The 25,836-nt window shown below is 46.6% G+C and overlaps 1 protein-coding gene across 2 annotated transcripts; it reads left to right on the forward strand.

The window, feature by feature from the left end:
* Nucleotides 1-17: 17 nt before the first annotated feature.
* On the forward strand, nt 18-8,679 carry MGME1 (mitochondrial genome maintenance exonuclease 1). 2 transcript variants are annotated; one of them, XM_080931475.1, is made up of 5 exons: nt 18-156; nt 853-1,416; nt 4,936-5,152; nt 7,246-7,378; nt 7,704-8,679. In XM_080931475.1, exons 2-5 carry the CDS (start codon nt 918-920, stop codon nt 7,863-7,865), a joined length of 1,011 nt encoding a protein of 336 aa, XP_080787601.1. In that variant the 5' UTR covers nt 18-156; nt 853-917; the 3' UTR covers nt 7,866-8,679. The 2 variants fall into 2 exon arrangements, with proteins under 2 accessions (XP_080787601.1, XP_080787602.1); XM_080931476.1 differs by having other exon boundaries at nt 128-213.
* The last annotated feature ends 17,157 nt before the right edge of the window (nt 8,680-25,836 follow it).

A 25,836-nucleotide genomic window follows, 5' to 3' on the forward strand; every position in this document is an offset into this window, starting at 1 on the left:
GCGGTGACGTACGCAAGATCTCGTGCGAGCGAAAACGCGCGGCTTGACGGTGCCCACGCTTCTGCTTCGGAGGAACAGCGCCCCTCGCCCGAGACGTGAAGACCGCAGTGCATGCTGGGGCCTCCTCGCTTTGGGAAAAGCGCGGGACCGATGAAAGTACGGGTCCCGGGAGGTTGTTTGCGGTGTGGGTGTAAAAGCGTGGTGGCATCTCAGGTACAGATAAAACCCTGCAGCAGCCCGAGCTTCTGTTTAACTAGTATCTTCCCTGTCCACGAAGAGCCACGGTTGTCCTGTGCCAGCCATAGGAGACACCTGCAGAGGTCGACTTTTCGGGAATTAACGCTCGCTGATGGGCCGTGCAGACCCACCTGTGACACGGGGTCACCGTAGCACCCACTTAAGAGTCAGGAATAGATGAGAGATGCCCATACAGAATATTAAATGTGCTGTATAGATGCTGGTGTTTAGCTGTTAATTGAGACTTGTGAGTTTGGGTTGGGGGGTGGGGGTTGTAGTTGCTTCGTTTCTAGAGACAAAGCCAAGCCAACCTTAAAACTCGGATTCATACTGCCTCACCTTCCCAAGTACTAAGTTTCCTGGTCTATGCCTTCAGGCCTTGTCACATTCAGATTAAAGGTTTAGGGTATCACGTCCGAAACGGCCAACATATTAACATTTAACAAATGCTGCTGCTTACGATTTTCACGAATCTTTCTTGGGAATGATTTTTTATTTTTTGAAACGTCAAAATTTAGTGTCTGCACTTTCAATGTTTGTTCTTGTGTGGTTTTCAAGTTGATGGTTTTGATATATCAAAGTCTCAAACCTGATGCCACCTTTTCTTTCTTTTAGATAAGAACAGAGCACCCTTTTCAACATTACAGACTAGAGAAAAGTAAGAGGGGCGAAGTCTAAAAATGAAACATCGTCTGACCATCTGGAGACTGCTTGAATGTTTAAACAGTTTTTCTGTAAAACCAAGCCCTCCTGTGAGTTTCTCCACTTCCTCTTATTTGTGTAGCCAGAAGAAAAAAAGCTCTTACGAAGCAGTAGACCAAGCAAAGTACGCCCGTCTGGTACGTTCTGTCTTGTCCAGAGGCCCGGCCCAGACTCCAGAGTCATTGTTCCAGGAAGACGACATACTCTATGGTCCTGTGAGTAAGTGTAAGGTTCCAGAGCAAGAGCAGCAAGTTCCACAACAGTGGTTTCCCATCTTCAATGAAGAGAGAAATGTGAAACCGCACACTCATGGCTCTTCGAGTCCTTTGAAGATCCCTTTGCAAAGAAATGTGAGACCCAGTGTGACCCGCATCCTTCAGCAGACCATGTCCCCTGAACAGAGCTTCTTTTTGGAGAGATGGAAACAGCGGATGGTTCTGGAGCTGGGAGAAGATGGATTTGCAGAATATACTTCAAGTAATTCTCTTACTTCTGGCTATGTGTGTGGTCACTGGTTCTTAGGAGATAAGAGTATTCCTGTCAAAAGAATGGGGCTTAAAAAATATTCTTACTGAGGAAGTACTTTCAAATAGCATTTCGTGTCTGCTAATTCGCTCAATCCTGCTCGTAGATACTATTAACTGTGGTTTACATCTAAAGAAATGGAAATACAGAGATCAAATTATTTGACAAACTTGCATAATTTATAAGCAACCTATCAATGAATTTCCATCTCTTGACAAAAGTCTAGATTTTTAATAGTTTTGTTACTCAGAATTTAATAATTACCCATTGTTCTACTAATTCGTATCAGTTGACTAGCCACAATCCAGAATACACGATCTCTGCTTATATTTTGGTAAACTAAACTGACCAAATCTTCTTTAGTAGCCATTGGTTGAATAACCTTTAACCTTCAACTTTCTTATTTTTAAAATTTGTACCAGTTCCTAGAGAATCTGATGAAACATGTTTTGATCATGCTGGCAGCCTTCAACCCCTGATTAATAGACAAGTGAGAATAGCTTCCTTAAAGCAGGTCCTTTTAATAAAAACCAGGTGTGGTGGCACATACCCTCAGCTCCAGCACTCAAGCAGATAGATCTCTGTTGAGCCAGCCTGGTCTACATATGGAGTTCCAGGACAAGCCAGAGCTACATAGAAGGACCCTGTCTCAAGGGAAAAAAAAGCAAAAAAGGATAGATCTTAAAAAATAATAGACGTGGTGGTGTATGCCTGTAGTCCATGCACCCAGGAGGCTCAGGTAAGATCACATGCAGGCCAGTCAGGTCTACGTGAGGAGAGCCTCATGATGGGGGTGGGGGGAGAGCAAACCATTGGCATGGGAGAGTGCTGGTTTCATAAGGATTATATAAATGTCTTTGGTTAAAATTGGAACTTCTATAGAAATCCTTAGTCTTTGTTTACGCCAAATATTATATGTTACATACAGGCACTTTTATTTTAAAATTATCGTCCTTCTTTCCAAGTATCTTAGGAGAAAAACTACCGAAATAGTGTAAGCATTTAATTATGTAGGTGCTACTTGGATGTGGCAAAGTGACTAAGACTTTCTTTTATACCGGTGGTTTTCAACCTGTGGGTCACAATTCCTTTAGGGGTCCAACAACCCTTTCATAGGGTCTCCTAAGACCACTGGAGAACACAGATTTACGTTACGACTCATAACAGTAGCAAAGTTACAGTTATAAAGTAGCAATGAAAATCATTTTATGGCTGGGGTTGCTACAACATGAGGTGTATTAAACTGTATTAAGGGGTTGTACCATTAGGGAGGTTGAGAAGCACCACTTCATAACATTCTTCAGATGTGAGAAGCAACATGGTGGGTGCCTTCATAAAATGATTAGTGAGAGCCATTAAACTAGTCTCTGCTTTCCTTTTTGTTTGTTTGTTTGTTTTTTCCGAGACTGGGCTTCTCTTTGTTGCCTTGGCTGTCCTGGAACTCTATAAACTAGGATGGCCTCTAACTCAGAGATCTGCCTGCCTCTGTTCCTGAGTACATTGGGTCCACAAATCTAAGTGTTCACAATTACATACACATGAAGAATCTAGCCAGGAATGATCTGTAGCTGGGAATTAAATTACATGGCAATGGATGAAGTAATTCTTTATTATTTAATTGTTTTCTTGGTAGACAAGTACTCTGCTACTTAGCTACCCCTCCTATTAACAAGTTTGTCTTCTGATTTATTAAGTAGTCTGTAAGCTAACATGCATCTCTTAAGTTTTCATTCCAGCAGGGTTAAATTTCTTTTAAGCCTTTCACATGAGATAATTTCAACAGGACCAAGAATATAGGAAGTGGAACAGTTTTCCTCCTAACTTGAATTCCATTTAATCCCCAAATAATTTTCCAGAAGCAATTTTAATTTTCACCAAATAGAACTGACCATTCAAGTCTTTGTAAGTCTGACAAACATCGTATGGTTTAATGTTACCCCACTTGGGTGAGATTGTTTCCCTCTTTTCTGTGGGTGTGTCTGCAAGACTGTGCTTCTGTCTGTATCTAGATAATGCTCCCAGCTCTTAACTCCTTACTTCTGCTAGGAGACTTGAGCCAGAGTACTTGTGTTTTGGGTAAACAGGACAGCCAAAGAGCTGGAGGAGCCACATTCACTATCTTGCTGAGGTGCTGAGTGGCAAGTTGCCACTCCCTAGCGCTCGCTTGCTAACACTGTTCTCTCTTCCCTTTACCAACCATCAAGTTGCATTTCCTGTGTTTATTGTGTGTGTTTATGTTTCCTGGTCTTAATTTAAAGGATTCTAAGGAGGCTTAAGGAGGTGGCTTAGTTGGTTAAGTGAGTACCTCACGAACTATTGCTGCCTAAGTGAAAGTTATTTCCTTCTGCTCAAGAGAATGAACTCTCCCTCCAGCTTGGGTGGAGACCTAACATTACAACCTACCCCAAACACTACAAGTTGATCCAGTTGAACTGGTCAATCAACCTGCCTAAGACCACTCTTCAGGAAGGCAATTCACCTAACTACACTAAGAGATGAAAGAAATAATTATTCTCTTAATGAATTAGTTTATGTTTCCCTTCCCACAAGCCCAAGGGCTTCTCAGAGTTTGAAGCAGCATAAGGCTCTGTTAATCTGACACCTTTCTTCCTCTTGACTAAAGGCATAAATTTTCCTTTTTTTTTTTTTTGTCTGTTTGGGACTCAGACCACAGCCTATGTAAGTTTTTTTTCTGGCTCTTTTGGCTTTTTCAGTCTTTCTATGTGCCTACTTGCCAGACCTCCATGGCTGTCTCAGAAAGGAATGTCTGTCCTTCTTCCTCTAAGTCTTTCTCCTCTGGCCAGCTGCCAAGACTTATAGCTTGGGTACTGGAGAGATGCTCAGTGTTTTAGAGCACTCGTTGCTCTTCCAGAGGACCCAGGTTGGATTCCCAGCACCCCTATGGCTCACGACCATTATACTCCAGTCCCAGGAGTTCTGATGTCCTCTTCTAGTATACTTGGGCAACAGGTACACAGATATAAATCCAGACAAAATACTCTTACACATTTAAAAAAAAAAATTATAGCCTTCCTGTCCTATGCTTTTTCTTCTAAACTCTTTCAAAGAAAGCCAGAGCATAGTGGCGCAGGCCTTTAATCCCAGCACTCAGGAAGCAGAGTTCTCTGTGAGTTCAAAACCAGCCTGGTCTACATAGTGAGTTCTAGGAGAGTCAGAACTACATAGTTACATTCTTGGGCTTCACAGGACACTGAACATCTCTGAGCAGATCTGTTCATACAGGCACATGAGGCTCAACTTATGAGGATCTCATGTTCAAGGCCAGCCTATAATACAAACAAAAGGATGAAATTTTGTGTCTAAGGGAGTTTCCACTTAAAGATATTTTTGTATAATTTAAATTATATATCATATGTAGTATTTGGTTTTAAATCCTGCTTTTGGTTTAGTTTATGGTTGGCTCCATTTTTATTTTTCCTTGATTTTTTTTTTTTTTTTTTTTTTTTTTAGATGTGTTTTTACAAGGCAAACAGTTCCATGAAGCCTTGGAAAGCATACTTTCGCCCCAGGAGAACTTAAAAGGGGGAGAAGAGCACCTCCAGTGTGGCTACATCCAAAGCATCCAGCATATTCTGAAAGAAATCAGTGGTGTGCAGGCTCTGGAGAGCGCTGTCCATCATGAGGCCTTGCAGTACGTGGGGCTGCTGGACTGCGTGGCCGAGTACCAGTGAGTGTGGCACCTCCTACCGCACTGTGGGTGTGCGGGGACGTCTGTGGGGTGGCGTCTCCTAACTCCTGCTGCAAGGTGTGCCTAAGGAATTGTGGCCTCCACCTTTTTAAGTTAAAAAGTGAAAACAGGGTAGGAGGTAGGAGAGACATATCCAGGAAAGTACCTACTCTATGCCAATATGAAAATCAAAGTGGCCAGGGGACTGGCTTAGCTTCCAGCCTGTCCCTTTTCTTGTCTCTCCAAGACCCAATGTGATTCCTGAATGCTCTTCTCTATTTCCTAGTCACTGTTGGGCTTTTGGCTTTCTTCTCCCCACCCCCACCCCCTGCTTTTTTCCTGTTTTCCCAAAGATTGTATAGTGATCTGTTGGCCCTGAACGTCAACTCTTCCTGGCTTCCAGGCAGTGCCTGATATGATAAGTACTCTGAACCAGCTAAAACTTCCTATGGCTTCTAAGTTGCTACTGTTACTGTTTTTCCTGGTCATTCCAGATTTCAGGAGTTGCTATCATCTGCAGATAACTCCACTCCAGATAAAGCGTGTGAGCAATCACGGGACGTGAGGGAGGGTGTGGAATCTGTGACTTCCGAACCTCTGCCTGGGTAGTAATATTTTGAGACAACAGCTCTGGCTGTCCTGGAACTCACTACATAGACCAGAGATCAGAATTCCCAGAGATCCCCTTGCCTCTGCCACCCAACCTACATCATCATCCCACAGCAGAAACAATATTATTATTTATTGCTAATCATTCCATTCATTTACAACTCAAATGATGCCTCACTTCCCGGTTACCCCTCCACAAGCCCCCCATCCCATAGCCTCTCTCTCTTCCCTCCGCTATTGCCCACCTACCCACCCTCTCCCACCCCACCCCTCCAACATCCTCCTACACTGGGGCATCCAACCAGGACAAAAGGCCTCCTTTCCCATTGATGGCAGACAAGGCTATCCTCTGCTACCTTTGTATCTGGAGCCATGGGTCCCTCGGGTACTGTCCTTGGTTGTCTGGCCAGCCTATGTTCTTCCAATGGGGTTGCAATCCCCCTCAGCTCCTCCAGTCCCTCCGCCAGCTCCCCACCAGGGTCCCTGAGCTCAGGCTGATGGTCGGCTCCAAGCGTCCACGTCTGCACTGGTCAGTTGCTGGCCGGACCTCCCAAGGAGCAGCCACACCGGGTTCCTGTCAGCAAGTGCCTCTTGGCAACAGTAGCAGTGTTTGCATCTGCAGACAGGATGGATCTGCAAGTAGTTTAGTCCCCAGATGGCCCTTCAGTCTCCGCTCCATCTTTTGTCCTTCTTCTTCCTTTAGTTAAAAACTTTTGAGATAAGCGTGGGGCCCCATCCATCAACTGAGGGCCGTGCCTATCTACTGGAGGTGGTCTCTACAGATTCTGTCTCCCCTTCTCTGCTAAAATCATCTCTGTTGGGTCCTGGGAACATCTTGTTTCCCTGGCATCTAGGACACTCCAGTGGCTATCCCCATTTCCTCATCCCCCTGCTACATATTTTTATTTGATTTCCTGACCCTCTGGACTTCTCTCTTGTCCCCTCCAGTACCTGATACTGCCCCCTTTTCTCTTCCCCCTCCTCTCTCCCAGGTCCCCCCTTCCCTCCACCTCCTACTATCATTTTTGTAGGTTTTTTTGTTGTTGGTGGTGGTGGTGGTTTTTTATTTAAGACAGGGTCTCACTTTGTAGCCTTGCCTGGCCTAGGACTCAACTGTGTATATCAGGCTGACCTCAGAATTATGGACATGTGCCAGCTTCTGCCTCCCAAGTACCTGGATTAAAGGCTTGCACCACCAAGCCTGGCCCTACACTGTGATCTTGTAAATGTTTGTAGTTGGTGGGTATAGTGTCATACAGGAGTGTGGGTGTGTGTGCATGTGTGTAGGTTCTCACACCATGGTTTGCAAGTAGAGATTGGAGAACAACCTTGGGAGTTTGCTTTCCTACCATGTGAGTCCCAGGCACTGTGCTTGGGTTGTCAGGCTTGGCAGCAGGGTGCCTTTACCCGTGGAGCCAGCTTGCTGGCCTTAGTTTTTCCATTTGAACTGTTACTTACAAAGAATTCCTCTGGATTCTCCTTAGGGGCAAGCTGTGTGTGATCGATTGGAAGACATCAGAAAAACCAAAGCCTTTTATTCAAAATACATATGACAACCCACTACAAGTTGTAGCGTACATGGGTGCCGTAAACCATGATGCCCACTACAGTTTCCAGGTCGGAACACTGGGCTGCATGATAAGCCTGCTTTGGTGGTTTGGGTTTCACTCTTACTTAAAGCACTGCCTACTGCTCTGTAATTGGTGTTCTCACTGCAGAGCACTCCCTCCCTTCCCGGGCTGCTGCTTCCTATTTCTGCCTTGCTCTGTTGCTTAATGGGCAGTGTTTGTCAGCCATCTTTGTGCTCTCCTGTGTCCTGGTGCAGTCCTTAACCAGCCCATCTTGAAAATGGATTTGCAGATACTACTATAGCATGCTTAGCACTTGCTAATTTGCCCTGGAACAAGAGGAAATACTGGAGTTGTACTGTCTTTCTGTCTAGGTCCAGTGTGGATTAATCGTGGTGGCCTATAAGGATGGGTCCCCTGCCCACCCCCATTTTATGGATGAAGAGCTCTGCTCCAAGTATTGGGCCAAGTGGCTTCTTCGACTAGAAGAATATACAGAAAAGCAAAAGAACCAGAGCATTTCAAAGCCAGAGTAGAGGCCAAGATATTACTTGGAAAAGTTGAGAATGTCCTCTGTTTGGGAGACACACCACTGTCCACTGAGTTTTTAAAGAGGAGTGTCAAGAATCTGAGGACTACATTAACACACGCTGAAGATTAGTGGGTTGGAATGTGCCTACCGAGAAGCCAGAGAATCTGGAGGTCAGCCCTTGACTCACCAGCTGCACAGCCTCTGGCTGTTTCTCACCGGAGAGGAGGGTACTCGATTGGCAGCTTCACTGGTGACTTATGGACTTCCTTTGTGTCCCTGGCAGGATGCCCAGACTTTGAGTTGAGATCAGAAGGCCAGTGAAGCATCATGTGCCACGAATGCCCCTGGGGTTCTCAGGAATATGAGGGGTCCTGCACCCCATGGTGCACAGAGGGAGAGCAGGCACATCAGGTGTCACCCCTGCAGTTTCCTAGAAGGTGTTTTATACACTGGGACTCGTGTGTCATTAGGGAAACCTTGTTAAATTCACTCGTATTGACTATTTGGCCTGGGGGAGCCTGGCTGCCTGGAGAGCTAGGGCTCTTACCACATTGTTGGCAAGATCCTTCTTACCAGAGACGCCTGGCAGTAGGAAGCCTGAGCGTGGAAGTCATCATCATTAGCATTTGGGTGTCTGTTTCTGGTGGCAGTCAGCAGGCCATGGACTACAAAAATGCTGTTGTGGGACTTTTTGATTAAGAGGAACACTGATAAAACCCTTTTTTTTTTTTCTGTTTATAGGTAATAAAAATCATTGGCTGTTCTTGGATTTGGGAAAGGGTTTTTCTGTTGTATATAAAGTAAATCTAGAAGCGCTTAAGTCATAGCTACTGACTTAAAATTGTAAGTTCTACAATCACATTTAGTTTTCATTAGTCATAAAAAAATAAAGGCTACTTAACTGATTCAGCAGTTAACTGCTTCCTACTCTCCCAGCAGACCAGAGTTTTGTTCCCAGTACAAACAACTCATAACCGTATATATAATGCCTGTTCCAGGGGATCCAGCACCCTCTGGACGTTGAACACACCTGCACTCTGCACAGATGCATACACGTGGATAACGAGCTTTTTTTTCTCACTTCTCTGATCTTTATTACTTTCTCACATATGACACCCTAACCAGTTTTCCATCCCACCTCTCCTCCCTTCCCCAGGTCTGCTGCTCCTCAGTTTCCCTTCAGAAAAGGGCAAGCCTGGGACTGAAGAGATGGCTCAGCTGCTCTTCCAGAGGTCCTGAGTTCAATTCCCAGCGACCACATGGCGGCTCACAACCATCTGTAATGGGTTCCTCTTCTGATATCTGAAGACAGCGACAGTGTGCCCACTTAGGTGAAATAAATATATCTTTAGAAAAATTAAAAGGGCAGGTCTCCCGGGGATATCAACCAAACATGTCACATCAAGTTCCAATAAGACTAGGCACCTCCCCTCATAATAAGGCTGGACGAAGCACCCAGTAGGAGGAAAGGGTCCCCAAAACAGGCAGAAGCGTCAGAGACAGTCCTGCTACCACTGTTAGGGGGTCCCACAAGACCAAGTTACACAGACATAACACATGCAGGGGACCTAGGTCAATCTGGTACAGGCTCCCTGGCTGTCCCTCTGTCTCTGTGAGTCCCGTGTTGACTCTCTGGGCTGTTTTGTGGTGGTCATTACCCCTCTGGCTCCTACAATACTCTTCCCCTGTCTACAGTTTAAGACAAAAGGATAGAATAATAAAGTCTTGTTTGTTTTTGTTTAAATGTGTATTTATAGGACAATTTCATGGGCCTGGAAGTTGTTTGATCTTTATTCCCATTTGTTTATTTCCTGTAGTGATGGGGATCAAACCCTTGGCACATGCCTTGTGTCTAATCATTGCACTTTAATTTTAGATCCAAAATTTTACCACTGACCCAGTAGTTTACTGAGTTACACAGATGCATGAAAGAAGGCATCCTAAGTGAATTCAACCACAGTTACCTGACAAAGTCAGCCGGATACAGAGAGATCTCTCTACAGCGTTCTCTAGAGGAAGCTGTACTGGCTGGTTTTGTGTCAACTTGACACAAGCTGGAGTTATCACAGAGAAAGGAGCCTCAGTTGAGGAAACTCCTCCATGAGATCCAGCTGTAAGGCATTTTCTCAACTAGTGATCAAGGGGGAGGGCCAATTGTGGGTGGTGCCATCCCTGGGCTGGTAGACCTGGGTTCTATAAGAAAGCAGGCTGAGCAAGCCAGGGGAAGCAAGCCAGTAAGTAACCTCCCTCCATGGCCTCTGCATCAGCTCCTGCTTCCTGACCTGCTTGAGTTCCAGTCCTGACTTCCTTTGGAGATGAACAGCAATGTGAAAGTGTAAGCTGAATAAACCCTTTCCTCCCCAACTTGCTTCTTGGTCATGATGTTTGTGCAGGAATAGAAACCCTGACTAAGACAGAAGTGAGCCAAGAAAGAAAGAAAAAGGTTTACTGGATTGACTTAAATGGTAGATCTGGGTAGTCTAACAGATCCATGCTGTAGGGCCAGAGAACATAGCTGCTCACTCCCAACGCTGCTGCCCCGCTCCACAGTTCCTGTCAGAGCTGACAGTCTCGGTGCTCCCAGGAAAGTTACCAGTGCTGAGTCCCTGTGTGAAGGCTGACTTGGAAAGCACTAATGCTGGTAATGAGCACTGTGAAAGCACAGCTCCAGGCAGGCTTCCTGCCACACAGGCCTCAGCTTGTCCGCAGTGCTGGCAACCACACCTGTCACCGTCCCAATCTCAGGGGAGGGAGGCAGGGATGTTAAGGACTTTTTGCTTTAATTTTTATTTATCTGAGGAATGTATGTCTCTGGGAGTGTATGCCATAGGTTTGCAGAGGCCTGAGAAGGGCATCACACCCCTTGGACCTGCAGTTAACAGGCAGTGTGAGTTACCAGACGTGTGCTGGGAGCCAAACTCGTCCTCTGAAACAGGAAGCATTTAACTACTGAATCGTCTCTCCAGCCCCAAAACACGCGTTTTTAAAAGATGAGGTGGTTTCTGGAGAGTACTCGGCGGTTAAGAGCAGCGGCTGCCCTTCAGGAGAGCCCAGGGCTGCTTCCCAGCACACCCATGGCAGCTAGCAATAATCCGACTCCAGTTTTAGGGAATCTGAGGCACTTCTGGTCTCTCGGGGCACCTGCACTCACACATATGTACCCACACACACAAGCATAATTTTATCTGTTGGTGGTGGTACGTGTCTTTAATCCCAGCACTCAGAGGAAGCAGGCAGATCTCCATGTATTCAGGATCAGCCTGGTAGACAAGAAGGAGTTCCAGGACAGGTAGGGCTCTGTTACGTAGAGAAACCCTGTCTTGAAAAACAAACACTTGGTGCCACAAGTGTTTGGTTTATGCTGCTCTCAAGGCTGAGACAGGAAGGCCTCTAACCCAAAGGTGGGGGCCATCCTGGGAAAATAGATGCTCAAGAAGAAATGATCACCATTAAAGGCATAGAACAATAAAACTGAACTTGAATAACTAATATTACTAATTTTTGGATTCCCCCTTGCCCTCTGGTCCTCAAGCCTCCAGTGTAGTGACTTTTGATACAGTTCTTCATATGTGGTGAGCCCCAAACACAAAATTATTTTATTGCTACTTCCTGACTAATTTTGCTGCTGTTATGAATCATAATATAAAACCTGAGGTGCAGGATATCTGATAGGCAACTCCCAAAGGGGTCACAGACCGCAGACTGAGAAACACCGCTCTAAAGCTAGTATGTATTAAAACCCAGTAGAAGGTTTCCGAGTATAAAATTTTTAATGACTCATTTATTTTTATTTTATGTACATTGTGTCCTGCCTGCCTGTATGAAGGTGACAGATCCCCCGGAAATTGAAGTTACAGACAATTGTAAACTGCTCTTCTAAAGGACCTGAGTTCAAATCCCAGCAAACACATGGTGGCTCACAACCATCTGTAATGGGATCCGATGCCCTCTTCTGGTGTGTCTGAGGACAGCTACAGTGCACTCACATAAATTAAATAAATAAATAAATCTTAAAAAAAAAAAAAAAAAAAAAAAAAAAAAAACTTTAACGAAGTGTGGTATGGTAACACACACCTGCAGTCCTAGTCCTCAGAAAGCTGAAGCAGGAGGATTGCCGTGGCTCAACTGGGTACGGCTATAAAAAATATCCAAAGCAAGGCTGGACTGGCTATTCAATGGGACCAGACCCTGTCTCAAAATCAAATCAAGTTTGGTTTCCTGAAACTCACATGGTGTTTCACAATCACCTATAACTCCAGTTCCGGGGGACCCGGAGCCCTCTCCTGACCTCCACAGGCATCAAGCACACGTGTGGTGTGTATACAGATGTGCAGGCCAAACACATAAAAAAATCTAATAAAATAGTTTTAAAGATTTTATACTTAATTGTGTGTGTGTTAGAGTTCGTGCGCATGAATGTACTGAGTCTGAAAAAGGATCCCTTGACTCTGAAGTCGTAGGTGGTAGTAGACTCAGTAGGTGGTAGTAGACTCAGTGTGGTCCTCCACAAGAACAACACGAGCTCACCACTGATCCGCCCCTCCAGCTTCAGATCTGGGACTCTTACTTAACTCAGGTCGTCTGGAAGCAAGTGTCTTTGCTCGCTGAGCCATCTCATCTTCCTTACAAGGGTGCAAGAATGCTGCTTTCCTAGTCCTCAGCTTTTGAGACAAAGCTCACTCTGCCCTTTCCCGGTGTAATTCGGGGTTGGTGGTGCAGCTGGATGGCGAGCGTCCCCAGCCTGCAAAGGCTTGGTCCCCAGCGTTACAACCAGAACCTGATGGGACTGCTTGTTCTTGCTCACTGCCCTAGAGCGGGGGAGGCACTGACTGAAAAAACAAGTTTAACTTAACACAAAATCACTCTCTCCACTTCAGGCCTGACCCCTTCATTGCAGCCATTAGCCCGTGATGATCTGAGAACATTAACCTCTAAGAACCTATTTTAAATGGTAGGGAAACTTGTCAGCACTTGGCCCGGTGGTTTTATGTGTTGACCTTGGCAAATAACGGAAGAGGGTTGGTTGGTGAGAATGTGTTTCTAGGTAACCAATCTGCCTACCTGCGTTAGGAGGCACTGGAAGGGGGTTATTTGTTCTAATTGCTGCAGCTCTTCACCTGAGCAATTAACATTTGATTACAACTTACCCTGCCCTCCCAAGACACAGAAGCAAGGGAACAGCCAAAAGTCTACATAAGAAAAAAAAAACACTTAAGGTGCTGAGAGCTGGTACCTATGGAAAACCATTGTAAAGCAGTCAACCCTAAGTATAGGGTAGACCTGACTTTTCTGCCCCGCCCCCAATGCATCCTATGAATATTAGATAAATATTAAACAACATTCTGAGTTGGTTCTCCCAATTTGCTTAAGAGCCTTACTCATATAATAGGTGAGAAATATCCAGTCAGCAGAACAGTAACCAGCGAGTCCTCTATGATCCCCTGACCCCATTACCTCCTCAAGGACACAAATGCCAGCCAGCATGTTTGGGTCTTCAGCATATACTTTTATAGATTTATGACATGCCCTGGTCCCAGTGAATAAGAAAGCTTTGCCGTGGTTTTATTTCATTTTTAGATTTTTTAAAATATTTTCTCAGTACTGGAAATTAAACTGGGGGCCTTGTCTATTCCGCACAAGTACCTCCCCCTTAGCAATTTGTTTGAGATCTATCCAGGCTGACTACATTTGGATATGGTGCATTGTTTGTGTTTTGTTTGTTTGTTTTTGAAACACAATCTCTGTACATAGACTTGACTGTCCTGGAACTCACTGCATAAACCAGGTCGGCCTCGAACTCACAGAGATCTGCTTGCCTCTGCATCCCCAGTGCTGGGATTAAAAGTGCCCGCCACAGCATTCCCTCATGACTTACTGCCATCCTAATGAATTACTAGGTTATCTTTGGCGGTGTCGACTGCTTTGGTGAGCGCTCTGGACTTGCTTCCCAGGACATGCAAAGCACATGCAATTCAGTAGAAGGTGGAGGGCTGTCATGGCTCCGGCAGATCCCAGCCCTAAAACCTTGGACAAGTTTCCCAGTTTAGACCAGTGTTCTCACTTGTGAGCTGGGGGAGTATACTACTGAAGGACTGTGAGGGGGTGAGGCGAACCCTTAGGGCAGTGTGCCACACAATGGGAACAAAGCCTCCAGTGGTCAAACCTGCTTCTGCTCAAGTGAACTGAACATTACTGTCAAATTTCTTCCCAAGGGAGAAAAGATCACAAAGCCCCAACCCTCCACAAGGAGCTACAGGCAATTAAGGGATGCTGAGAAGGGGAGAAACAGTCTTCCCCAGGGAAGATAACCAGTCAGATATCCAAAACAACTCTGAAAACATACAAATAACCTTAGATATACCGAGGAGGTTATTTAGGAATCAATCTGTGTGTGTGTGTGTGTGTGCATGTAACAATGATTAATGAAAAAGGATGCCATGAATTTGAAAGGGAGCAAAGTGGGGTATATGGGAGTATTTGGAGGGGAAAAGAATATGTTATAAATATACTATCATCTCAAAAATAAAAGAAATAATTAAAATTTCTCTTCAAATGACATTATCAATTTATTGACACCCACAAGCAAAGTCTAGTGCTTTCTGATTTTCCACATCCTCGCTAACAGAAAAGTTGTGAGACTGTCCCCCAGGTTGAAAAACATTCCATTTGAAATACTAGTCATAATTGCTCGGATAAAATCCGCTTTAGAATGGTGGTGCTATCTAGTGGTGACAAAGTGCACTGCAGTTATGATGCAGGAGCAGACATGAGCCAACCTTGGGCATTTATGAGCCACTGGGTGGATAAGATCGGGTTTGGTTTTATGTGCCTTTTTCTGTTTTGTTTCTTAGAGCATTTAGGGTTAGTCTCAAACCACTCATCTTCCTGCATCAAATGTCGGAGTCCACCACAAGGACCGGTTCTCTGGTCGAAATAAGAGGAACTAGTTTTTTGTCATCTTGTTTGTTTTTAAAACAGCTGCACTTCTCGTTTTTTCTACCAGGGTGACAGGAAGCCTCTCCTCCAAGTCTCAGATGAGGGAAGCTTTGTCTGCAAACCCAGTGAGGCCTCCTTCAAAGGAATGTATCTGGGTCACAACTCAGACCAGGAATAAATTAGGAATGAGGCTGTTTCCCAAACCAGCAGGAGTCTGTGGCTCCCACCAGGGTGAGCAGCCACTGAACAGCACTAATCTGCAAATGGGAGATTACCAGTAGGACGCAGGCAGTGCTGGCCAGGGGTGCTGTAGAGCCGTGTTCTCCGGGAATCCTGGCTCACGTCTTTCCAAAGTGGCCCAAACCTTTCTGCTGCAAAAGACTTCCGTATCATAGTCTGAAAGGATCCAAGAGTTCTTAAATGGTAGGTGCCGATCAGAGGCACAGACACGTTTGATATGCATTTACGTGTTTGGTGTATGTGTGCACCTGAGTGTCATGGCACACGTGGAGGTCGGAGGGCAACTTTCAGGAGTCAGTTCCACGATGTGAGATGGAACTCAGTCTTTCCGGCCTGCTGGCAGTCACTTTTCCCCACCAAGATGTCTTGCTGGCCCATAGATACAAAAAGACTGATCAAAAGTAAGGTGTCAAAAGTAATGTGGCCAAAACTCATGTAACAGAGCTTTGAGTTCTGCGACCAAATTAATGGGACATTAAAAGGCTGAGTAGAGGAAAGAAAAATAAAGAGCAATTCGGTGTCATTGGTAATCTAGTTGTTAGCTGCCCTGTGGGTTCTGGGAATCAAGCATGGGGTCCCCTGCAAGAGCAACAAGTCTTAACCACTGAGCCGGCCTTCCAACCCCTAAGCTGGTGCCTTTGCCTAGATTAACTTCCCTTCTTCCCTTTGTTCAGCCATCTCTCGACCATGTGAGATGTAAGTGAGCCTAAACCCCAGTCTTACCTGCATATCCAGCTCAAATCTTCCTGCTCCACTGAAAACAAGATGGTGAACAGAAAGCAGGAGCTGCAGAGGCAGGGGCTGCAAACCCAGCCCCGTGATGCTGAGTTACTTCACCTCCCAGTCCCTGTTTCCTCGCTGGTGATTTAGGAAGATGCTGACCTCAGCGTCCCTGAAATTTAACACGGGAAGATGAATGGTACTGGGAAAAGATCTGTTCCTTTCTTCTTGGGACTGGCTGGACCTTCACTGAGCTCTAGTGTTGCTGGTATTTTGACACTCTTTCTGTGTTCTACCCTCTGCCCCTTCATGCAGGTGTGAACAAGGCCTCCCAGAGCATGGGAGATGTCTACAGGGGTGGATAAGGGCACAGCTTTAGCGCATACACAAGCATATAGTGTGTGTGTGTCTGTGTGCGCATGACCTGAAACTTGAATAACACAGTCTGTGAAGGATTCAACCTCCAGAACTGTTCACAATGTAGAATATTGACTCCACATAATTACCCTCTCATGTCCACGCATGAACTGTGGCAGGGTGCACCCCCTACCCTAAATAACTAAGTAAACAAGTGGAAAAAATAAAATGAAACTACAAATAAAACACAGCTGAATAACTACGAAATGTGTCACAGGAAAGAGATGCTCATGAATGAAAGACTTGGGTGTATTCTGAGTTCAGAGTCAAGCAAAGGACAGGCACGGCCAGAATCCACAGAGAACAGTATCAAAGGATGCTGGAGGAGGCTCCGAGGTTTCCAGCACTGGCTTCTCTTCCAGAGGATTCAGCTTGAACTCCTTTCAACCCTGTGGTGGCTCACAACCATCTGTAACTCCAGTCCTACATGGTCAGATGCCCTCTTCTGGCCTGTGAGGGCACCGGGAATGTGTGTGGTACACAGACGTGAATGCAGATAAGGAAGGAAGGAAGGAAGGAAGGAAGGAAGGGAGGGAGGGAGGGAGGGAGGGAGGAAGGGAGGAAGGGAGGAAGGAAGGAAGGAAGGGAGGAGAAAAGGGACAAACAGCACAGGGAACTACCATACCCCAGGACGGCAGGGCAAGAATGGCTCACCAGAGGTGATGTCATAGCGTTGGTCAGTGCACAGGAGAGGCTGCGGATGAACTCACTTGTGAACACGATAATTTAGAAGGTGTGTGTGGCACTACAGGTATCAGATGGTGGATAAGGACTTGACACTGGACATCATGGGAAATTAGTCATGACTGGCCCAAGTGACAGAGCAATGGGATGGACATGTGGACACGTACGAGGGGATTGGTTAGGGGAACTTGCTCACAAGACATTGGAGGTTAAGAGCGCTCACAGTATGCCATCTGTGAGTTAGAGAACCAAAGCAGAACTGTGGTTAAGTCTTAAGTTCAAAGTCCTCAGAGCCAGGGAAACTCAGTCTGAGGCTGAGGGTCTGAAACCCAGGGGCCACAGGAATTCATCCTACAGTCCCAAGGCCAGAGAGCCCACAGCAGCGATGCAGGACAGACAGAATTTACCTTTCCTCAGCCTTTTGCTCTGTGCTAGCCATTTAGACAACTGGACAGTGCTCCCCTAGATCCACCAGCCCCACCCCACATTCTATACCCGCCATACACATACACCCCCTTCACACACACACACACACACACACACACACACACACACACACGATAAAAGTGGATTATCCTTAGTCCACTGATTCAAATGCTGCGCCCACACACACACCCCTACATAAAACAATGCTTTACTAACAACCACCAGTCCAAATGTCAGTCTCTTACCAACAACCCAGAAAGGCCAAGGTTCCATGGAATTGGTACGCCTAGACACATCATTATGTTGTCTGTTTATTTTGAGACAGGGTCTCTCTGCACCATCCTGGCTGTCCTATAGCTTGTTAGGTAAACAGGGTTGGTCTTGAACTCACAGAGATCTACTTCAACCTCTGAAGTGCTGGGTATGTAGCAGCACCCAGCCTTTTGTGTTTGTCTGTTTTAATCTTTGTTATTTTATTGGTACAGTTTTTTTATGTAAGCAGTTCTGCCTCCTTACATGTCTATATATGTGCCTAGTGCCCTGGAAGGTCAGAAGAGGATGTTGGTCCTCTGGCACTGGAGTTACAGACAAGTGTGAGCTGTCATGTGGTTGCTGGGAAATCGAACCTGGGTCCTCCGGAAGAGCAGTAAGTTCTCTGAACTACTGAGCCATCTCTCCAGCCCCGTCTCCCTCCTCTATTTATTTTTATTTCATTGTTTTACAAGCATGAGTGTTTCGCCTGTATGTATGTGTATGCACTATATAAATGCATGTAATACCCAAGAGACCAGAAGGAGTTGGATCCTCTGGAACCGAAGTTACAGACAGTTATGAGCCACTGTGTGGATACTGGGAATCAATCGATGGTTTTTTTGTTTGTTTGTTTGGTTTTGGTCTGTCCTGCAACTCACTTTGCAGACCAGGGTGGCCTAGAGCTCACAGAGATCCACTTGCCTCCAGAGCGCTGAGGTTAAAGGCATGAGCCACCACTCCCTCTCAGTCAATGTTCTTAACTGTTGAGCCATCTCTCCTGACCATGTAGGCAGGTTTTAACCAATGAAAACTGGGAGCCGGTGACCCAGACCAGACCGGCTCTGGGCCATGTTCTTTCTGCAGTCACCCGAGAGTGTCGACAACAATGACCTGCTCATTGGCCATCTTCCCTTAGCAGGGCCCAGGACCAATCAAATGACTCTATCAGGTCAGCTCTGGGGAACCACAAAGTAATACAATGGGCTGGTTATTACATCAACGTGTTGATGAGTATACCTCACAGTAGAGAAACAAGCCAGCCTACCGGCTGTCCCCTACCACACACACGGCTGCTCCCACGGCATGTCGGGACTACGCAGGCACACGTGCACAAGCGACACTTCTAACACAGGAAAAAGCATTTCTCAGCTGTCCCCACCATCCTGCTATTTGTCATTCCATCCATCTGCCGTCCCCGAGCAACACTCACCCACGTCAGCTAAAATGGTACGCTGGGCTTGGAACTGGCTGAGGAAATGTCAGGCCGGCAGAACAGAGAAGGAAACCAAAATAGCAATTGTGTGGACAGTGATGGTAACACAGACCTGCCCTTCTGGGTAGGGCCGAGGGAGCACAGGAGACCTCTCCTGGGGCTGTGTGGAGGGACCCCAGAGGGAGCTTTGAGAACCCAGCTGTTGGCTCAGGGCCTTCCCACCATCTCCTCCGGGGCACCTGGGAACTCTTGGCCCTTTCCCGGAACCAACTATTTATATCAGCTACTGCTTCCTGCCCCCTCTGCAAGAGCAGTGGTTTTGTTTTGTCTTTTAAAAGATTTAGTTATTATATATAAGTACTCATAGCTGTCTTCAGACACACCAGAAGAGGGCATCGGATCTCATTACAGATGGTTATGAGCCACCATGTGGGTGCTGGGAACTGACCTCCAGAGGAGCAGTTACTCAGTGCTTTTAACCGCTGAGCCATCTCTCCAACCCAGGTTTGTTTTTGATTACACATTGATATTGACAGGCCTATAATCCCAGCACCCAGGAGGCAGAGGCAGGAGAATGATGAATTAAAAACTAGATTGTATTACGTATCAAGACCTTATCACCCCAAAATGAAATAGCCAGTTGCTATGTGTTTACCTGTTGGTATTCTGGCCTTTCCTGTAGTAGTCGAGCAAAGATGTGTGAGTTCTCAACTTGGGGCCCATTGTAGGAAGTGCCCCCTGGACCAATGGAGGCCCTACTCTGAGGGCTAGAAGTCTGGTGTTTTCTCTCCCAGGGAAACACACAGCTGTTTGGATCTTCAGTTAGATAGTTATACATTTATTTCATCCACCAAATATTCAGTGGAGTTTATTTTGAGGTAGATATTGTCCAGGGCTCCAGCAAGAAAACACTAAGCTCTCCATCCTCAGGGAGGATCCTGTGCAACAGGGAGACATGCGTTGACACGTATAGCTCAGACGGAAGGGTAAATTGAACACGCTGTGAAGAAAAGCCAGGCGGGCCGGGCATGTGGCTCACTAGAGTGTTCGATTAGTATGCATACAGCTCGGGGTTCCTCCCCCACCACAACCTCAAATCAAGTATCTTCAGCTACAAGGCGAGTTCGAGGCCGGCGACATGAGACCGTGTCTTGCTTTAGAAGAAAAGAAAGAAAGGGAAGGTAGAGGGGGAAGGATGGAAGAAAGGACAAAAAGGAAGTGAAGATGAAGTCTGAGCTGGTCGAAGAGGCCCGGTGCGCTGCCTGGCACACTGTCTGAGTTGTTTTTCATCTCGGGATGCCACAGAGTAACCGGGCTCAGGTGGCTCCCTGGCTCCTTGAGGGCTGGTGTCACCTGGATCTTAATTGGTAGTTCGCTCACCTCTGAGATATTGGCAAAGATGTCTGGAAAGTAGCTCAGCAGGGCTTGGGGACCCCTGTGGTGCCTCTGCCATCTGTGTTTGCAGGACCAGTGCATGGTAGGCAGACTTCCATGTGCATGTGCTCGTACAGGCAGAATCTCACTAGGCCTCACACTCACCATCCTCCTGCCTCAGCCTCCCAAGTGCTGGGATTACAAGCATGCATAGCCACATCTGGCAGTGGCTAGACTTCTGACTTAGCAGCTCAGAGTTCCCAAGTCAAAGCTCCCAAGACATCTGGAGACAGCCTGGAATTGCCTTCTGCAGTATTCTGTTGGCTGACTTGAGTTTAAAGGGCTACTTTCACGTTTGTATGAGGACAACCATACAGGGCAGAGAACACCAGAAGCCACGACTTACTCTGGACCAGCCGCCCAGAAAGCTCCACTGTGTATACAGAGATCAGAATGGAGAAGAGCCAGTAAGACGGTGTGAAGAGGGCTGAGATTAGGATGTACTTAGGATGTTCGAGGAAAGAGTGATGTGCCAGCTGAGTGAGCAAAGGCTAGAGAAACTGGCAGTGAGGTCAGCAGGCAGCCAGGATCTGGACCACTTTGGCCTTACCAGCCATGGAGAAGGATGTTATTGTTACTGTTAGTGTAGCAGAGAGTGGGTGAGCCTTCATTCTCTATTGTCACTACCTTGGTCCTAGAAGCCATGGAAGGAGATGCTACTGTTAGTGCGGCAGGAAGCAGTAAGGAGCTTAACCCACTATCATCACCCTCGATGCTGGCTTGGGTTTGGGTTAGAGCCTCCCACGGAGCTCTCGCGAAGGTATCCTGAGACCACCCTGCAGCTCACTCTTGGGATTTTTCCATATACCTCTGCTTGATGTGTTCTCCGTGGCACAGGGTACATGCTACAAATGGCCGTCGTTGGCCTTTCTCCTCTAGAATGTAAACGCCAAGGGGGCAAGCGTCTTTGTCTGCTCCCGCCGTGGACCCACGACAAATGATGAACATCGAACTGACCTCTGTCAGCCTAGCTGAGTCTGTCACCGTGTTTGGTTAAATACTGAATCGGTCTGAATTAGCTCGGCAGCAGCAGGGTGGTTTTTATAGGTCTTCTCTTGCACAGAAGACACCGTCCAGTAAGCAATTATGCAGGGCAAAAGAAAAAGAAAGAAAAAGAAGGCCTTGGAAGTAATCCAAACAGTGTCTAAAGGTCACAGGACAAACCCTCATTCACCTGACTCGGGCACACCTGATAAGCTGCCAAGGAATAGCTAACAGCCAGCATAGCCTGGAAAGCCCTTGTGGGTGGTGGGGAGGGGCAGGACAAGGAGAAGCACAGCAGCTGCCTGCAAGTGGAAAGCAGAAAGCAAGATGGGAACAGGAGGCACTGTTTCCAAGCCGAGGCGAGCAAGCCTGGAGCCTCAGCGGTACTCCCGAGGTCCTGTGTCAACAGTCAGTATCTGGATTGATCAGCACATGGTTTGTTTGTTTGTCTTTTAGACTGGATCTCATTAGGTATCCCAGTCTGGCCACAAACTCAACAATCTTCCTGCCCCAGCCTCTGTCAAGTTTGAGGTGTGTGCCACCACCAGGGCCAGTGACAGTAATCACAATCACACACAAAGTAATGCATCTAGAAAATTTTCTGTGTGTGTGGAAGTGCCTGCATGCATGGAGCGCCTGGTGCTCCTGGAGACAGAAGAGGGCGTCAGAGCCCGGTGAAACTGGAGTTACAAGGTGGCTTTGTGAGCCACCCAGTGAATGCTGGGAACTGGGCCCCAGTCTTCTTCACGAGCAGTGAGTGCTTTTAGCAGCTGAGTCATCTCTGAGTCACACATTTAAAAGAGCAAATTATGTTCAGGGTTCTCACATATTTAAGAAAAAAACATATTCAAAACGAAGGGACAGTAGCTCTGTGAGCAGGTGTGTGCTCTGTTGCAGACATCCCTGGACATGGGATGTTTTTGTCCAGGTTGGTGTTTTTGGTTAACTTGACACAAACTAGAGTTACCTAGAAACGACCTTATGTAAGTCAAGGGATTTTTCTTCCTTGTTTGTTTATTTGTTTTGTTTTCTGAGACAGGGTTTCTCTGTGTAGACCTGTCTGTCCTGGAACTCATTCTATAGACCAGGCTGGCCTCAAACTCAAGGAAATCCCCCTGTCTCAGCTAACCTGCCTCCTCTCATGGTCACTCCATCTCCACTCATGTTGCTTTGGATCCTGGGACAGCGTCCGATGGAAGGCCAAAGCTCTGGAGCTCTTTTTTTCATAACCAGGGTAACCACACAATTACATAAACCGAAACTACCCCCAGACAAATAAAGATGTGTGGTCTATCCATTAACCCATATTCAACCCCTCAGCAAACCCAGCTAGTTCTATTCTGAAAACACAACCAGCTTCCGGCCACTTCTCACCACCTCCTCCACCATCCTTCCAGGCCAAGCATCCATTGTGTCCTGCTTTATTTTTTGCAAAGGCTCTTTAATTGGTCTCTCCACTTCCACCCTTGCCTCCTACCCCCAAATCTGTTCTCTCAGCATCCAGAGCAAGTCCCCTAAAACATAAACAAGAACTGGTTAGCACAGCACCCCGCTCAGAGCTCTCCATGGTTTGGGCTCTGGCTTGCATCTGCGTTGCCTGAAGGCTCATAGAGGAAGAAGACTTGGTCCCCAATATGGTGTGGCCATTATGAGGGGGAGCACTGTGGAAGGTCCTTATTTCTGGAAGCTGTGCCCTGGGGCACTTGTAGGACCCTGCTAGTCTTTCTCTTTTGGCTTTTGACTGGGAGGTGAACTATTGGCTCTGCTCTGTGCCGTTCATACCTGCCACCCAGAACTCCGCCCAAGTCCCCACTAAATGGGTCCACCCGATCTTGGAGTTTGACCTAAACTGTCAAACCCTGCCAACCTCCACCATCACCTGCTCCCAACCCTGAGATATGCCCCAGGCAAGCCTTGACTGCCAAGCCTTGACTGTTCCTCCCAAGAGGTGGCAGGAACGAACCACCATGCCCGGCAAAGCCTGTCTGCTTTGTCAATTGAATATCTCGGGAATTTCCGTACGGTAATGTGAAAGTTGTTAATAGTTTCCTGATTCATTCAAAAGGAAGGCTGAAGTCTGTCTATAGCAGTAATCTGCTCCTATCTGTCCCCATGGTTACCATTTCTTCTCACCCCACACACTATAATTCAAGTCTTCTTGGCCTGTGTCTTTGCTGTTCCCTCTGACTGGAACAGCAGTTCCTCAGGTAGTCCCAAGGCTTCTTCATTTCCTCAGGCCAAATGACCCTGGTCCCTCTCACTATTTTCTCTTTATGCCAGCCCCTCTTCTCCTTAAGGAGCAAATTATATTTTATAAAAATGGCCCCTGCAATACATATAGTTTCATAAGCTCACCAAGAGCCATTCCCCAATTCAGAAGGAGTGAGCTTCCTTTCTTAGAGTGTGGGCTAGACATGGTATTATATCTCTTACAGAATGTAACAGGACGGCCAGGCTCAGTAGTACAGATGTTTACTCCCAGCGCTTAGCACTCAGTCTGGACCGGCAAACTACGGTAATCTCTAATTCAGCCTCTGCATCGCTCGGCTTCTCCTTCAAAACTTACCCTACCAACCTGGGTGTGGTGGCACACATCTGGAATCCCATCACTAGGCCAAGGCAGGAACATGAACTCAAGAGACCAAGGCACTGATGCCCTCACATATCACACAGACCACAAGGGGTGGAGCCTAAAGAAAAGAGTGGGAGGGGGCTGGAGAGATGGCTCAGAGGTTGAGAGCACTGGCTGCTCTTCCAGAGGTCCTGAGTTCAATTCCCAGCAACCACATGGTGGCTCACAACCATCTGTAATGAGGTCTGGCGCCACCTTCTGGTGGGCAGTCATATATGCAGACAGAACACTCCATACATAATAAGGAAATAACATTTTTTAAAAAATGGGAAATGCCATCTCCATCCCAATCTGGCAGCCAGCATTGACTACCAGATGGATGACTGATAGTCTTCAGACAGCTCCAGGGTCCAGCCTTAGAGTCTTCCAGCTGATACCCCGGACATCTGAAAGACAGAGAAAAGCCATCCCCTGCGCGCATGTAAATTCGGCTCAGCCGGTTACCCAGTGGTAGGAACTGACCACCTAGTTCATTATCCTCTGTGGCACCAAGTGTGATCATTGATTTGTTTATCTGTTGTCTTGTCTCCACCCTATGGAACAGGGGTTGGCCCAGCATGGTGGATCGTGTCTAGAGACCGGGAGGCTGAGACAACAGGATTGGCACAAGTTCAAGGCATACCTCCGCTATGTAGTGACTCTCAGGATGACAAGGGGGCGGGGGGCGGGGCTGGGGGCGGGAGGTAGGGTGGGGGCGGGGAGGGGGCTGGGAGGAGAACCTAAACCATAAGACAACAAAGCAAACAAAACAAAGTAAGGACACTGGTCTGGTTTTTTTTTTTTGTTTTGTTTTGTTTTTGTTTTTTTCTAACTTTAGTATCTAGAAAAGTCCCATGGGCACTTGAAAAATATTTGTTGAACAAATGAATCCTTGCTAATTAAAGAAAACTGCTCCCTACTATAATTTGCACACCTTCTGCTGAGGCAGGCGACCTTTCCTGAAGAAAGTGTTCTCTGGTGTGTTTTGGACTCGCTCCCTGTTAAAAAATATCTCTTGTCAGCCATCTGGAAAATGATAAAGTTGGATCCATACCTCCCACTATACCCCAGGAAGTAGTCCAAACAGATCAAAGATTTAGATGTGATAAAATGAAGCCGTTACAGTCCTAGAAAAATGCATGGCAGAATCCTGAGTCACTTCGGAGTCAAAAGGCCTTCCTACCTGTGGCTTGACTTTCATCAGCAGCCAGAGAAGGAAAAGATGGGTCTTCTCACACTACAGATAACACAGGCGTGGGGTGGGGGGGGACACATTCAGCATGAATGACAATCCAGGAGGAAAAACAGCAACTTAAATCACAAAGGGATGAACTTCCTGGTACAACAAGCATGCAAGAAACACTCTAAGAAATCAGGCAGAAAAAAAAAAAGACGGAGAAATTAGGCGGTACCTGAATGTCAGACTGCTTTCTGAAGCAGCCACATACAAATGGTTTGTGATGAGATGAGACATTCAGCCTTCCTCTCATTCATAGTGAGACAAATGTCAAATCAAATGACACTGAAAAACTGTTTCTCTCCTATCAGATGGGCAGAGAACCAAAACCACAGCAATGCAGCGTTGGCACAGTGGTGAAGACAAGGGCACACACAAAGTGTAGATTGGCACCATCTCCATGTAGGGTGACCGAGCCCTACCCACCAACTTTACAACACTCAACAACTTACATGACCAGAGCCAGCCATTGTGTGTGTGTGTGTGAGCTCGCGCACTCGAGTGTTTACAAGATCTGTATAATTCTTAGAAGTTCAAGAGAGGCTAAGGGTGGAGCACAGTAGTGTTTGCCTGTCTATGAGAGGCCCTGGGTTCTATCTCCAGCACAGGAAACGGAGAAGGAGGAAGAGGGAGGAGGAAGTAGTTATGTAGAAAAACAGACCAATAACTTGTGGGAAGATGAGCATTTAGGCAGCTCACGGAAAGGGAACCACAAATTGCCCTCAACGGTGAAGCTGTCAGCCCTGACAATTGCATTTCTGGGAATTTATCCCAAAGGCAGGATTGCATTTATGTGAAAAGACACACACATAAAGTTACTC

Source organism: Micromys minutus (genome assembly GCF_963924665.1).
Source record: "Micromys minutus genome assembly, chromosome: 17".
NCBI lineage: Eukaryota > Metazoa > Chordata > Mammalia > Rodentia > Muridae > Micromys > Micromys minutus.

Bases quoted from the DNA above. Each gene is read 5' to 3' on its own strand.
- MGME1 (XM_080931475.1), top strand. From the start codon at position 918: ATGAAACATCGTCTGACCATCTGGAGACTGCTTGAATGTTTAAACAGT. The intron at 5,153-7,245 runs GTGAGTGTGGCA...GATTCTCCTTAG, and splicing joins GACTGCGTGGCCGAGTACCA to GGGCAAGCTGTGTGTGATCG. The intron at 7,379-7,703 runs GTCGGAACACTG...CTTTCTGTCTAG, and splicing joins ATGCCCACTACAGTTTCCAG to GTCCAGTGTGGATTAATCGT.